General features: G+C 27.7%; 2 protein-coding genes across 3 annotated transcripts in view; one reads left to right on the forward strand and one right to left on the reverse strand.

Annotated features, from left to right (window-relative positions):
- LOC122512763 (excitatory amino acid transporter-like) lies at window positions 1-14,399 on the forward strand. The gene is made up of 9 exons (XM_043628818.1): window positions 1-572; window positions 701-785; window positions 870-1,068; window positions 3,812-4,022; window positions 4,087-4,368; window positions 4,589-4,822; window positions 13,137-13,331; window positions 13,446-13,580; window positions 13,712-14,399. The coding sequence occupies exons 1-9, from the start codon at window positions 496-498 to the stop codon at window positions 13,902-13,904; spliced, it is 1,611 nt and encodes a 536-aa protein (XP_043484753.1). The 5' UTR covers window positions 1-495; the 3' UTR covers window positions 13,905-14,399.
- The window catches only part of LOC122512772 (ER membrane protein complex subunit 6), a 21,493-nt gene continuing 20,210 nt past the window's right edge, over window positions 14,340-15,622 (reverse strand). For both annotated transcript variants that reach the window (XM_043628830.1, XM_043628829.1), the window contains one exon: window positions 14,340-14,669. In XM_043628830.1, coding sequence (XP_043484765.1) covers window positions 14,619-14,669 — 51 coding nt within the window. In that variant the 3' untranslated portion in view covers window positions 14,340-14,618. The remainder of the gene's footprint in view (window positions 14,670-15,622) is intronic.

Genomic DNA, 15,622 nt, shown 5'->3' on the forward strand with positions numbered 1-15,622 from the left:
CTTCCTGTAAGACCCTCTCCTCCGTCCCTCTCCTCCCTCTCGTGAACGAATCAGCTTCCTGGATGGGGCTACATTATCTGCCTGATTCTAGAACGCAACGAGGCGATACCAACACGAGCCTACGGAGATTAGATCGTACGACAGTCACTTTCAGTTCTAGAAGTCTTATCAATCGCGAAATTAGTTTCCTTTTTTTCCCTCCTTTTTTCAACAATAATTATCATCATCAAGACAATTAATATTCAAGTCAAATATTTCCCTAAATAATATTTTTAAAAAATTCAATACAAGTGCAAAGTGATTAGAAATTTTAAAATTCTTCGCAAGAAGAAGAAGAAGAATTCCGGATAAAGTGGATTCCAAATTTGGAAATCGAGATAGATTGGACATGAGACACAGAGCGATACTTCCGGGGGATTCCCTGTTCCAGTTATTTCAAGGACGACTCACAAAGTATTCCTGAAAGTCTTTTTTCCAGGAGATCACTGAAGCAAAATGTCACTGGGTCAACGAATTTCCGGGGCTGTCGCTGTTCTTCGAGGTGCCCCTCTGGAGACGCAGCAAGGCTACACGTAAATTAAATTTTATCGAAATTTATTTCATAAAACAACTTTCAGAAGAAAGTTTTAGAAAGAAAAAAATTTTTCTTTCTAAAAGAAAGATTTTTTTTCTGAAAATTTGATTTTTATTTTCTGTCTAGATCAAAGGATTTGGAAAAAATGACTTCTGAAGATGAGGAGGAGAACAAACCTCTTCCGTCCGAATCTCTGCAAAGACTTCAAGTGGTTTGTTCATGATTTGAAATTGAAAATTTCCAAAAAAAAATTGAAGAAAATGTTCTTTCTTAATCAATTTGATTTTAAATCCAGGTGATAAAATGGATAGGAGAGAATTCGGTACTGGTGCTGACGATTATTGCCGTTTTATTGGGTTTGATTCTCGGATTCCTAGGTCGATTAGCAAATTTCTCTTCCCATTCAATAATGCTAATCAGCTTCCCAGGAGAAATTCTAATGCGAGTGTTGAAAATGTTCATTCTACCCTTGATTATATCTTCGCTCATTACAGGTACAACAAATTATTTAATTTATTCAGAGTGGTCACAAGTTTCAGACAATCAATTTCCCTGACATTTTCCTGACAATTTACTGACATTAAAATTATATTCCCTGACAAAATTCTTTTTACAGAAAAATAAAAAACTTCATGGAAAATGAGTAAAATTTATGAATTTTAATAATTTCTAAAAATTACAATTATAACCCTTCCTGAATTTAATTATTTTCTACAATTTACAACTAAACTTCATCTCTACATCAATTATTTTGAATAATTTTCTAAACGTTCTATTAGAATTCAATATTATTTAAATACAAAAACTCAACTTTTTATAATAATTGTAACTGTACATGTTTTTTTCTTAAGCTATTTCAAACAATTATATAATAAAGAAATTCTTACAATACATTTTTTTAAAATATATTTGAATAATTTTTGAAAGATATTAGTTTTTAATATTATAAACAATTGAAAAATTTACAAACAATTGAAATTTGGTAAAATCTTTTTAAAATAATTGAAGTTTTGAAAAATATAAATAAAAATAATCAAATTTTGGAAGAATTTTATTTATAAATATGATCATAATTTCTTCAAAATTTTAAAAAATCTAAAAAAGTAAATTTTTATTAATTTTTTATTTACTTTGTTCGAAAATAATTGAATTTCTTAAAAGAATTTTTGAATAATTTTAAAAAAACTAATTAATTTCTTGAGGAATTTTAATTAAAAATTTTGAACATGATTTTTTTCTCTAAAATGTTAAAAATTATTCTAAAATGTTATTATTTTTGGTATGTATTTGAATTTTCAAAAATATATAATTAAAAATACTGAAAATATTGAATTTTAAAAAATTAGAAGCAAATTTTCATTTTTAAATTTACATTTAAAGATTTTTCATTAAAATTTTGAATAATTTGATTATTTTCAAAATTTTGAATTAAAACTCTTCAGAAGTTGATTTTCAAATAAATGTAACAAAACACTTTAAAAAAAGGTAATTATTTTCAATTAAATTTTATGAAATTTCAATTATTTAAAACGATTTTAATTACAGATATATTTGAAAGATTTAATTATCTTAAAAAATTATTCAAGAATAATTTTTGAAAGAAATTAATTATTTACTAAAATTATGATAAAATTTGCTTATAAGAATTAAATTATTTTTATAAATAATAAAAATCATTGGAAGAATTTAATTACCTTTATACAATTTTAATTAAATTATTATTCGAAATAATTGAATTATTTTTTAAATTTTCATAAAAGAATTGAAAAAAATTCAATTATTCCCTTAAACTTTAAGAAAATCATTCACAAGAATTCAATTTTTTTTAGAAATAATAAAATTTACACTGGAATTCAATTATTTTAAAAAGTTCAATAGTTTTCAAGATTTCAATTATTTTTATTTTAATTTAAAATTTTAAATAAATTTTTCGAAGTATTTGAACTATTGTTTTAAATTCTTATAAAAAAATTGAAAAAAAATTAATTATTTCCCTAAATTTTAAAAAAATCCTTCGCAAGAATTTAATTATTTATGCAAATAATAAAATTTTTCACTGGAATTCAATTATTTTAAAAAGTTCAATAAAATTTATTTGCAAGATTTCAATTATTTTCATAAATAATAAAATTCTTTGCTGGATTTCAATTATTTTTAATACAATTTTAAATGAATTCCTTGAAAAATGTAATAATTTTCAAAATATTTATTGAAACTATTCGAAGGAAATCTATAATTTAAAATATTTCAATAAAATTCTTTGAAAGAAATTAATCATTTTCGAAAACTTTTATAACATTTGTTTATAAAACTTGAATTATATTCATAAATAATAAAATTCAAATTTTTCAAAGTAATTAAACTGTTGTTTTAAATTTTCATAAAAGAATTGAAAAAAATTTAATTCTTCCTCTAAGTTTTACGAAAAGCATTCGCAAGAATTCAATTATTTATACAAATAATTAAAATTTCCACTGGAATTTCATTATTTTAAAAAATTCAATAAAATTCTTTAAAAGAGTTAAATTATTTTCATAAAGAGTAAAATTTTTCACAGGCTTTCAGAATTAATTATTAATACAATTTCAAATAAATCCCTTCAAAAAATGTATTTATTTTCAAAATTTTGAATTAGTACTCTTCAAAAGTTGATTTTCACAAATAATTGTAACAAAATACTTGAAAAAAATTAATTATTTTCAATTAAATTTTTCAGAATTTCAATTATTCAAAATCTTTTTAATTCGATATTTTGAAAATTTAAATAGAAAAATGATTTAAGAATAATTTTTGAAAGATTTGTTTACAGTTATTTTTCACACTATTAAAATCGAAATAAGTTGCATTTTATACTTAAAAATGTGGTATTTTGTTGCAATATTTGAAAAAAGAAGTCGAAAAAGTCGCAATTTTTTAAAATAGATCGAAAAAAGTCTTAATTTTCTTCATTTTCCTGACAAAAAATTTTATTTCCTGTCATTTCCTTGACTTTACTGACAAAAATTTTGTTTTCCTGACATTTCCCTGACTTTATACAGATGTGTGGCCACTCTGCTTATAATATAAATTAATTGTTTTCCAAATTTTCCTCGCAAGGCGTTGAAGAAAACTTCTTGTACAATTTAATGATAAAAATGACTGATTTAACGAGTGGGAAGTTGGCTAAGTAAACTTCCCACTCGTTAAATCCCTAATTTTTAGCTCTAGTTCAAAAAAATATTTCCAAATCTTTCACAGGAATGGCTCAACTTGATGCACGAAGTTCCGGAAGAATAGGCTTTCGTGCCCTGACCTATTACATGGTGACAACAATTCTAGCAGCAATAGTGGGCATTGCAATGGTACTGATAATTCATCCTGGAAATCCGGAAATCAAACCAAAAGTGGTCGACACACTCGGCGAGGAGGCAAAGATATCAACGATTGATGCAATTCTCGATATAATAAGGTAAAACCAACTCACAATCAACTTGAAAGCATCGCTTGTGCGAAGAACAAGTTAATTTCCACAGAAACATGGTACCGGAGAACCTGGTGCAAGCATGCTTCCAACAGGTGCAGACATCGTACGTGAAGAAAAAAATCCTCATTCTCGAGGGTAAAAATCGTACCGACTACATTTTGGAGCCAACATTGGTCTACAAGGACGGCACCAATGTCATGGGAATGATTGTCTTTTGCATTGTCTTTGGACTGCTCGCCGGACAAATTGGACCCAAGGGGAAAATAATGATCGACTTCTTTGCTGTTTTAAACGATCTTGTTATGAAACTGGTTGGCATCATTATATTGTGGTCAGTTCTAACACCAAATTTCTCTACAAAAAAACAAAAAAAAAAAACAAAATCAATTTTCTATGTATAAGTATAGATAAAAAAAAAGGTGGAGAGAAAAATAATGTTTTTAAATAAAAAAAACTATCCACTGTTCTTTTGACAAAACAAAAAGTAAGTGTGTCATCGATTAACAGTTTCTGCTTTTCGTTTACTAGCCTCAATTGACGAAATCTCGCAGGTACTCGCCGTTCGGAATAATGTGCTTGATAGCAGGAAAAATCATGTCCATTCAAAATCTAGCAATGATGGCACAAATGCTTGGATTATACATGATCACTGTCATCATGGGTCTTTCAATTCACGCCATTATCACGCTTCCATTGATTTTTTGGCTGGTGACGAAAAAGAATCCGGCTGTTTTCTTTCGAGGTATGATGCAAGCCTGGATCACGGCAATGGGAACAGCTTCCAGGTATTATATAAATATTCAAAAAAACAGGCTTCGTACTCGATAATAAATTAAAATGAATTAAATTAAAATTAAATTAATTTTAAAAAGTAGCTTTAAGAATGAAAAAATCATCAAAAAGTAGCTTTAAGACTACAGAAAGTAGTAAAAAAGTAGCAATCGAAGGATTAAATTTGACGACTCAATTTTTCATAATTTCTAAATTTAATTACATTCATAAAAAGAATAATTTTCTTTAAATAAATGGCTCGGTGAAACTAACGACCCGCCGGCCGCCAGCCGTCAGAAAAAACCAAAGGCGCCGACACACATATAGTAGCGCGGTGGCCCTATACGGTTTAATCAACGCAAAAACAACGTACGCTAGCTATTACAGTTTATAGAAAAAAATGCAATAGTCACATTTTAAACAGCAATAATCTCCCTTTAATTTGCGACCAAGAAACAGGAATTTGGTCAAAAATTGATCGAGTTATGAATTTTTTTTGAACTTTTTTTTCCATTTTCGTTTTTCTGATACGGGCGGGTGGGGACGCTGGCTATCAAAATTTTTTTAATCATATTCCTATTGGTCTAATGACAAGAATCAATTATCTCTCTTTAATTTGCGACCAAGAAACAAGAATTTGGTCGAACATTGTTCGAGTTATGAATTTTTTTTAAATTTTTTTTTTCAATTTTCGTTTTTCTGATACGGGCGGGTGGGGACGCTGGCTATCAAAAATTTTTTAAACATATTCTTATTGGCCCAATGACAAGGAGCATTAATCCTTCTTTAATTTGCGACCAAGAAACAGGAATTTGGTCAAAAATTGATCGAGTTATGAATTTTTTTTGAACTTTTTTTTCAATTTTCGTTTTTCTGATACGGGCGGGTGGGGACGCTGGCTATCAAAAAATTTTTAAACATATTCCTATTGGTCTAATGACAAGAAGCATTAATCCCTCTTTAATTTGCGACCAAGAAACAGGAATTTGGTCAAAAATTGATCGAGTTATGAATTTTTTTTGAACTTTTTTTTCCATTTTCGTTTTTCTGATACGAGCGGGTGGGGACGCTGGCTATCAAAAATTTTTTAAACATATTCTTATTGGCCCAATGACAAGGAGCATTAATCCTTCTTTAATTTGCGACCAAGAAACAAGAATTTGGTCAAAAATTGATCGAGTTATGAATTTTTTTTGAACTTTTTTTTCCATTTTCGTTTTTCTGATACGGGCGGGTGGGGACGCTGGCTATCAAAAATTTTTTAAACATATTCTTATTGGCCCAATGACAAGGAGCATTAATCCTTCTTTAATTTGCGACCAAGAAACAAGAATTTGGTCAAAAATTGATCGAGTTATGAATTTTTTTTGAACTTTTTTTTCCATTTTCGTTTTTCTGATACGGGCGGGTGGGGACGCTGGCTATCAAAAATTTTTTAATCATATTCCTATTGGTCTAATGACAAGAAGCATTAATCCCTCTTTAATTTGCGACCAAGAAACAAGAATTTGGTCAAAAATTGATCGAGTTATGAATTTTTTTTGAACTTTTTTTTCCATTTTCGTTTTTCTGATACGGGCGGGTGGGGACGCTGGCTATCAAAAATTTTTTAATCATATTCTTATTGGCCCAATGACAAGGAGCATTAATCCTTCTTTAATTTGCGACCAAGAAACAGGAATTTGGTCAAAAATTGATCGAGTTATGAATTTTTTTTGAACTTTTTTTTCCATTTTCGTTTTTCTGATACGGGCGGGTGGGGACGCTGGCTATCAAAAATTTTTTAATCATATTCCTATTGGTCTAATGACAAGAATCAATTATCTCTCTTTAATTTGCGACCAAGAAACAAGAATTTGGTCGAACATTGTTCGAGTTATGAATTTTTTTAAAATTTTTTTTTCAATTTTCGTTTTTCTGATACGGGCGGGTGGGGACGCTGGCTATGAAAAATTTTTTAAACATATTCCTATTGGTCTAATGACAAGAAGCATTAATCCCTCTTTAATTTGCGACCAAGAAACAAGAATTTGGTCAAAAATTGATCGAGTTATGAATTTTTTTTGAACTTTTTTTTCCATTTTCGTTTTTCTGATACGGGCGGGTGGGGACGCTGGCTATCAAAAATTTTTTAATCATATTCCTATTGGTCTAATGACAAGAATCAATTATCTCTCTTTAATTTGCGACCAAGAAACAAGAATTTGGTCGAACATTGTTCGAGTTATGAATTTTTTTAAAATTTTTTTTTCAATTTTCGGTTTTCTGATACGGTCGGGTGGGGACGCTGGCTATGAAAAATTTTTTAAACATATTCTTATTGGCCCAATGAAAAGGAGCATTAATCCTTCTTTAATTTGCGACCAAGAAACAGGAATTTGGTCAAAAATTGATCGAGTTATGAATTTTTTTTGAACTTTTTTTTCCATTTTCGTTTTTCTGATACGGGCGGGTGGGGACGCTGGCTATCAAAAATTTTTTAAACATATTCTTATTGGCCCAAGGACAAGGAGCATTAATCCTTCTTTAATTTGCGACCAAGAAACAGGAATTTGGTCAAAAATTGATCGAGTTATGAATTTTTTTTGAACTTTTTTTTCCATTTTCGTTTTTCTGATACGGGCGGGTGGGGACGCTGGCTATCAAAAATTTTTTAATCATATTCCTATTGGTCTAATGACAAGAATCAATTATCTCTCTTTAATTTGCGACCAAGAAACAAGAATTTGGTCGAACATTGTTCGAGTTATGAATTTTTTTTAAATTTTTTTTTCAATCTTCGTTTTTCTGATACGGGCGGGTGGGGACGCTGGCTATCAAAAATTTTTTAATCATATTCCTATTGGTCTAATGACAAGAATCAATTATCTCTCTTTAATTTGCGACCAAGAAACAAGAATTTGGTCGAACATTGTTCGAGTTATGAATTTTTTTAAAATTTTTTTTTCAATTTTCGGTTTTCTGATACGGTCGGGTGGGGACGCTGGCTATGAAAAATTTTTTAAACATATTCTTATTGGCCCAATGAAAAGGAGCATTAATCCTTCTTTAATTTGCGACCAAGAAACAGGAATTTGGTCAAAAATTGATCGAGTTATGAATTTTTTTTGAACTTTTTTTTCCATTTTCGTTTTTCTGATACGGGCGGGTGGGGACGCTGGCTATCAAAAATATTTTAATCATATTCCTATTGGTCTAATGACAAGAATCAATTATCTCTCTTTAATTTGCGACCAAGAAACAAGAATTTGGTCAAAAATTGATCGAGTTATGAATTTTTTTTGAACTTTTTTTTCAATTTTCGTTTTTCTGATACGGGCGGGTGGGGACGCTGGCTATCAAAAATTTTTTAAACATATTCTTATTGGCCCAATGACAAGGAGCATTAATCCTTCTTTAATTTGCGACCAAGAAACAGGAATTTGGTCAAAAATTGATCGAGTTATGAATTTTTTTTGAACTTTTTTTTCCATTTTCGTTTTTCTGATACGGGCGGGTGGGGACGCTGGCTATCAAAAATTTTTTAATCATATTCTTATTGGCCTAATGACAAGGAGCATTAATCCTTCTTTAATTTGCGACCAAGAAACAAGAATTTGGTCAAAAATTGATCGAGTTATGAATTTTTTTTGAACTTTTTTTTCCATTTTCGTTTTTCTGATACGGGCGGGTGGGGACGCTGGCTATCAAAAATTTTTTAATCATATTCCTATTGGTCTAATGACAAGAATCAATTATCTCTCTTTAATTTGCGACCAAGAAACAAGAATTTGGTCGAACATTGTTCGAGTTATGAATTTTTTTAAAATTTTTTTTTCAATTTTCGTTTTTCTGATACGGGCGGGTGGGGACGCTGGCTATCAAAAATTTTTTAAACATATTCTTATTGGCCCAATGACAAGGAGCATTAATCCTTCTTTAATTTGCGACCAAGAAACAGGAATTTGGTCAAAAATTGATCGAGTTATGAATTTTTTTTGAACTTTTTTTTCCATTTTCGTTTTTCTGATACGGGCGGGTGGGGACGCTGGCTATCAAAAATTTTTTAAACATATTCTTATTGGCCCAAGGACAAGGAGCATTAATCCTTCTTTAATTTGCGACCAAGAAACAGGAATTTGGTCAAAAATTGATCGAGTTATGAATTTTTTTTGAACTTTTTTTTCCATTTTCGTTTTTCTGATACGGGCGGGTGGGGACGCTGGCTATCAAAAATTTTTTAATCATATTCTTATTGGCCCAATGACAAGGAGCATTAATCCTTCTTTAATTTGCGACCAAGAAACAAGAATTTGGTCAAAAATTGATCGAGTTATGAATTTTTTTTGAACTTTTTTTTCCATTTTCGTTTTTCTGATACGGGCGGGTGGGGACGCTGGCTATCAAAAATTTTTTAATCATATTCCTATTGGCCCAAGGACAAGGAGCATTAATCCTTCTTTAATTTGCGACCAAGAAACAAGAATTTGGTCAAAAATTGATCGAGTTATGAATTTTTTTTGAACTTTTTTTTCCATTTTCGTTTTTCTGATACGGGCGGGTGGGGACGCTGGCTATCAAAAATTTTTTAATCATATTCCTATTGGTCTAATGACAAGAATCAATTATCTCTCTTTAATTTGCGACCAAGAAACAAGAATTTGGTCGAACATTGTTCGAGTTATGAATTTTTTTTAAATTTTTTTTTCCATTTTCGTTTTTCTGATACGGGCGGGTGGGGACGCTGGCTATCAAAAAATTTTTAAACATATTCTTATTGGCCCAAGGACAAGGAGCATTAATCCTTCTTTAATTTGCGACCAAGAAACAAGAATTTGGTCAAAAATTGATCGAGTTATGAATTTTTTTTGAACTTTTTTTTCCATTTTCGTTTTTCTGATACGGGCGGGTGGGGACGCTGGCTATCAAAAATTTTTTAAACATATTCCTATTAGTCTAATGACAAGAAGCATTAATCCCTCTTTAATTTGCGACCAAGAAATAAGCATGTGGTCTAAAATTGTTCCAGTTATGAATTTTTTTCCGATTTTTTTCCAATTTTCGTTTTTCTGATACGTGCGGGTGGGGACGCTGGCTATCAAAAATTTTTTAAACATATTCTTATTGATCCAATGACAAGAAGCATTAATCCCTCTTTAATTTGCGACCAAGAAACAAAAATTTGGTTGAAAATTGATCGAGTTATGAATTTTTTTTCAATTTTCGTTTTTCTGATACGGGCGGGTGGGAACGCTGTCTATTAAAAATTTAATAAAATAAAAATTTGCAATTGTTTTATTTTAAAAGGCGATAATCCTTTTTTATTTTCTATTAAAAAAAAAAATTGTTAGAAAACTGTTTGAGTTTTGAATTTTTTTAGTACTTTTTTTAAAGTTTTTATATTGATTTTAGTTTGCATAAGTTGTTTCTATCCCTGCGATTAGCTGATGAATAAATTCATTACCCCAGAGTGTGCCGCGTGGAGGTTGCAATTTTCTACAGTCCTTGTTTAATTTTTTGTTTTAATTTGTATTCGTAATTCATAATAAATTGGAAAAAAAATCGAAAAAAATTCATAACTCGAACAATTTTAGACTTAATTTTTATTTCTTGGTCACAAATTAAAGGGAGATTATTGCTGTTTAAAATGTGACTATTGCAATTTTTTCTATAAACTGTAATAGCTAGCGTACGTTGTTTTTGCGTTGATTGAACCGTATAGGGCCACCGCGCTACTATGTGTGTCGGCGCCTATGGATTCTTCTGATGGCTGGCGGCCGGCGGGTCGCTTGTTTCACCGAGCTTAAATAAATATTTAAATGCCTATTTATTTTTCCATGGGAATTAAAATACTTTAAATGATTTCAATGTAAAGCCTTTCTAAAATTTAATTATTTCTAAAAATTACAACCGTATTTCTTCATTCTTCCAAAATTCAATTCATTTTTCATTGAAATTTTTAAATCAAATTATTTAAAACTTTAATCATCTTTACTTCAAAATCAAAATTTATTTCTAAAAATTTATACTATACACTTTTAATATTCAATTATTACCTGAAATTTTAACTGAAATTCAATTTTAAATAAATTTTTAATACAAACTTCAAAGGGAATGTAACTATTTAAATACAAAAGTTAATAATTTATTGAATAATTGAATATTTTTTAAACCTTAATTATAATAAACAAATTATAACAAATTCCTATCAAAATTTTATTATTTATGAACATAAAAGACAAAAATGATAAGAAAAATAAAATTTGTAAAAATTCAAATTCAATTGTTCCGAAGAAAATTTAAATTCATACGAGGAATTTAATGAAAATTGTACTGAAAATAATTGAATTCTTCTACAAAGTTTGTCACAATTTTTAAAAATAAATCAATTCTATCAACAAATTTTCTTAAACTTTTTAAAAATAATTCCAGTTCAAGAAATTTTTTTAAAATTGTATTAAAAATAACTGAGTTGTTACAAAGAATTTCATTAAATTTTTTGAAAATGATTAAATTCTCTTAAAAAATTTAATTAAAAATGCATTGAAAATAATTATTAAATTCTTATAAACAAGTTGTATCAAATTTTTTTTAAATAATTGAATTCCTTTCAGATTTTTAATCAAATATTTACAAATAATTGCATCTTACAAAGATATTATTTAAAATTTTCTAAAATAACTGAATTCTTGAGAAGAATTTTATTATCTACAAGAATAATTGAATTCTTGCGAAGAACTTCATTAAATTTTTTTTAATAATTGAATTCCTATGAAAATTTAATTATTTATGAAAATAATAAATAAAAATAATAAAGAAAGAAAATTTGTGAAAATACAAATTCAATTGTTTAGAATTCAAATTCAAATTTAAATTCTTTAGAAAAAAAATTTAAGTTCGAACGAGGAATTTAATTACAATTATACTGAAAAGAATTAAATTCTTCTAAACATTTTTATCACAATTTTTAAAAATAAGCAAATTCCATCAGCGAATTTAGTTACAAATTTTAAAAAGAATTTAATTCCATCAAGAAATTTAATTCAAATTCTACGAAAATAATTGAATTTTTCCCAAGGATTTTTTAACTTAATAAAAAAATTATTCCAACGAATTCAATTACTTAAAAAAAAATTTTGTATAATTTGTTTATTATAAATGAAAAATTCTTTTCAATACATTTTTAATAAAATTTCCTGAAAGAATTTGATTATTTTCAAAAAAATTTAATGAAATTCTTTTTAATAATTGAATCCTTGGGATGAATTTTATTAAATTTTTTTTAAATAGGTACCTAATTGAATTCTTCTGTGGAAATTTTATTGAAAATCTAGATATTAAAAATAATTGAATCTCGACAATTTTTTGAAATTAATTAAATTTCTACAAAGAATTTTATTAATATTTTTTTAAAATAATTGAATTGTTACGAAGAATTTCATTAAAATTATTAAAAATAATTAAGTTCTTTCAAAAAATTTTATTGAAAATCTATTGAAAGAATTTTCAAATTCTAATAAAAAAAATGATATTAAATTTTTTTTTTGAATAATTGAGGGCTAGGATCGAAGAAACGACGCTTGTAAACGCACAGAACATTGCGAAGCGTCGGTTCTTCGATCCGAGCCCTCAATTGAATTCTTTTGAAGAATTTTAATAAAATTCTTAAGAATAATTCCATTTTTCGAAGAATTTATTTCAAATTGTATTCAAAATAATTGAAATCCTACAATGAATTTTAATATTTACGAAAATAATTGGATTTTTGCAACGAATTTTATTAAAACTAAAAATAATTGAATTCATGTGGAGAATTTTCTAAAAATCTTTTCTAATTGCTTTTTTCGAAATATTTTATGAAAGTTGTGTTTTAAATTATTGAATCTCTGTGTAAATTTTATTATTTATGAAAATAATTTAATATTTACAAAGAATTTTATAAAAATTTCCTTTAAATAATTGAATTCCTTTGGAAAATTTTTTATTTAAATATTAAATATTGAAAATTGAATTTCGAAAAATTTTCGAAAATAATTGAATCGTTTGAAAGAATGTCATTAAAATTTTTGAATTACTTCTAAGAATATTATTAAAATTTTTGAGAATAATTTTTTTACTCCAAATATCAGAGAATTTAAAGTAGTTCAAATTTTCAAACATAGAAAAGAGCTTTGAGTGTCAGAAATCTAAAAAAAAGTATCCAAATAGTAGGAAATTGTAAAAAAAAGTAGTAAATAGATTTTAGTAGATGAGTACGAAGCCTGGGAAAACAATTTTCTTGGTTTTTTTTTCTGCAAATGGTTGTAAAGAGAAAAATTGCTTTGGGCCTGATTAAAACGAATTCCACAGTGCAGCAACACTGCCAATTACCTTTCAGTGTTTGGAAGAAAATAATAAACTTGATCCAAGAGTGAGTCGATTTGTTGTTTCGGTCGGAGCGACAGTAAACATGGACGGGACTGCTCTCTATGAAGCCGTTGCCGCAATTTTTATTGCTCAAATGAATGGAATTTCCCTCGGAATCGGCGACGTAATCACTGTCAGGTTTGTTTGCGTAAAAAGTTATTTTCTCCTCCGAATAATAAAATGAAACATCCGGCAAGAAAAAGTAATTTACAATTCCAAATTTCTCGTCTTCTTAACGTGTCGTTCTTTTAGTTTTACTGCCACATTAGCAAGCATAGGAGCTGCAAGTATTCCCAGCGCTGCTCTAATTACTATGCTTCTGGTACTAACTGCCCTTGGACTCCCAACAAGCGATGTCTCTTTACTTTTCACCGTAGATTGGCTATTGTAAGTTCGAAAATAATTCCTCCGAAAACTCCTCAAATTTCAAAGTCCTTCTCCTCAAAGTTTAAACTCTAAATCTTCCTACAATTAAATTAGAAAAGTTAATAGAAAAGAATTACCACACTTACTTCTAGGGATCGACTGAGAACATCAATTAACGTCCTTGGCGATGGTTTTGGAGCTGGAATTGTCTATCATCTCAGTAAAGACGAAATCGAAGAAATGGACGCGGAAAAAAAATTAGAAGGCATGGAAACAGGAATTTCTCCCTTTGAAATCGAATGTCAAGAATCTGACCCTGTCTCTACATCTGAAACAAAAATTTAAACAGAAACCGATCCTTATTATCAAAGAAAGAAACTCAATTTCCACTTCAGCAATATTTTTCACCCTCAAAAAGAAAAAAAGAATTTTAGAAATAATTATCAAGAGCATGATAAGTACAAAGTAGAGAACGAGTGATTTTAAAAAATCTACTAAAGATTAATCGAATTCTCGAATAAAAAAATAAAACTCTAAGAAAAAAAATATGTAAAACGATCTAATATAATTTAAGACTAAGTGTGTGCGAGTCCCCCTCCTAGACAATGCGCCAATTTAAAAGAAAGTTTACCACTGAAAAGTCTATTTGAAAAATGCAAACAAAATATAAACAAGTTTTTGAAATTCGTTTCAAATGAAAGCAATTTTAAAAATAGATTTTCCAAGGCAAACTCTAGAATAATTAATTTTTACAATATTTTGTTAATGACATCATTCAAGTATTTATCAATGACGTTTATTAAAATTGTACATTATGAAAGAAATAAAATGTGAAAACTCCACATTATCGGAATATATATTATTTCTACCTTATCGCCTATGGATTGCGCAGTGAAATACATATTTACATCAATTTGTCTAATTATTATTTTTTGAGAAACACATATATATGACTCTTTGTTATTAGAGCGAAGATCCCTGATAGAATTATTCTTGTGTCTTAAAAAGAAAGATTTTTAATGTAGAAAAAAAATTTTTTTCAATAAAATAGTTGCAGTCTCAGTACACGTGTACCATACCGTAGAGGAATGTCCAGAATAAAACATACGTCTATTTAAAAATGTTAAGGAAATTTCCAATATTTTTTTAGGAGAAATCTATTTCAAATCCAAAAATTGTATTCGAATCCAAAAATTGTTTTCAAATCCAAAAAATTTCAAATTCAAACTTAGTAGATTTAAAAAAAAGAAGTAAAATAATTCCAGAAAAAAATTTAACAACGATTTCTAATTTCAAGAATTGAATGATAAATTACGAAAATTAAATTCAAATTCATTGTCGCTAAAGTTTTGAACATTCAAATCAACGACGATATTTTTATTATTTACTATAATTTGAATTTTATTTGCAAAATAATAATTTTCATAATTACTATTATATTTTTTAACTAAATAAATTTTTAATTACAATATTTTTCAAATAAAATATTATAATTAACTATATAATAGAATAATGCAATATTTTTTTTAATAAAACACTGGGAAACCAATATATTTGAATCAAACTTAATTAACTTTGTTATACAGTGAACCAAAAATTATTTTTGAATTAAATTAAATTAAACCACTTATTTTTGTATAATTCCGTTTATTTAAACGTTCAAAACTTTAGAAAAATTCAAATGAAACGTTACTACTAATTTATAGATCAATTCATAAATCAAACCAATTAAAAATATTTTTATCAACAAAATTTTCAATATTGATCTAAACTGAAATTAAATTTTTAATTTAGATATTGAACTACCAACAAACTGTCGAAAAGAGAATGCTCCATAAGTTCTGTACATTCAAATAAACAATAATCATTGTCAATATAAAATATTTTCAAAAATTACTGACTGTTATAAAATACAAAAACAAAATTAATCATTTAGAATATTTACAATTTATTTTTCTTTTAATACGTGACGCAATAAAATTGAAATAAAATTTTAATTTGAAGAACTAAATTAATTTTGATCAATTCATTAATTAATTTGACAAATTTAATTAATTTTAAAA

The sequence above is a fragment of the Leptopilina heterotoma genome, unplaced genomic scaffold, assembly GCF_015476425.1.
Source record: "Leptopilina heterotoma isolate Lh14 unplaced genomic scaffold, ASM1547642v1 Lhet_128, whole genome shotgun sequence".
In the NCBI taxonomy this organism is placed as follows: domain Eukaryota; kingdom Metazoa; phylum Arthropoda; class Insecta; order Hymenoptera; family Figitidae; genus Leptopilina; species Leptopilina heterotoma.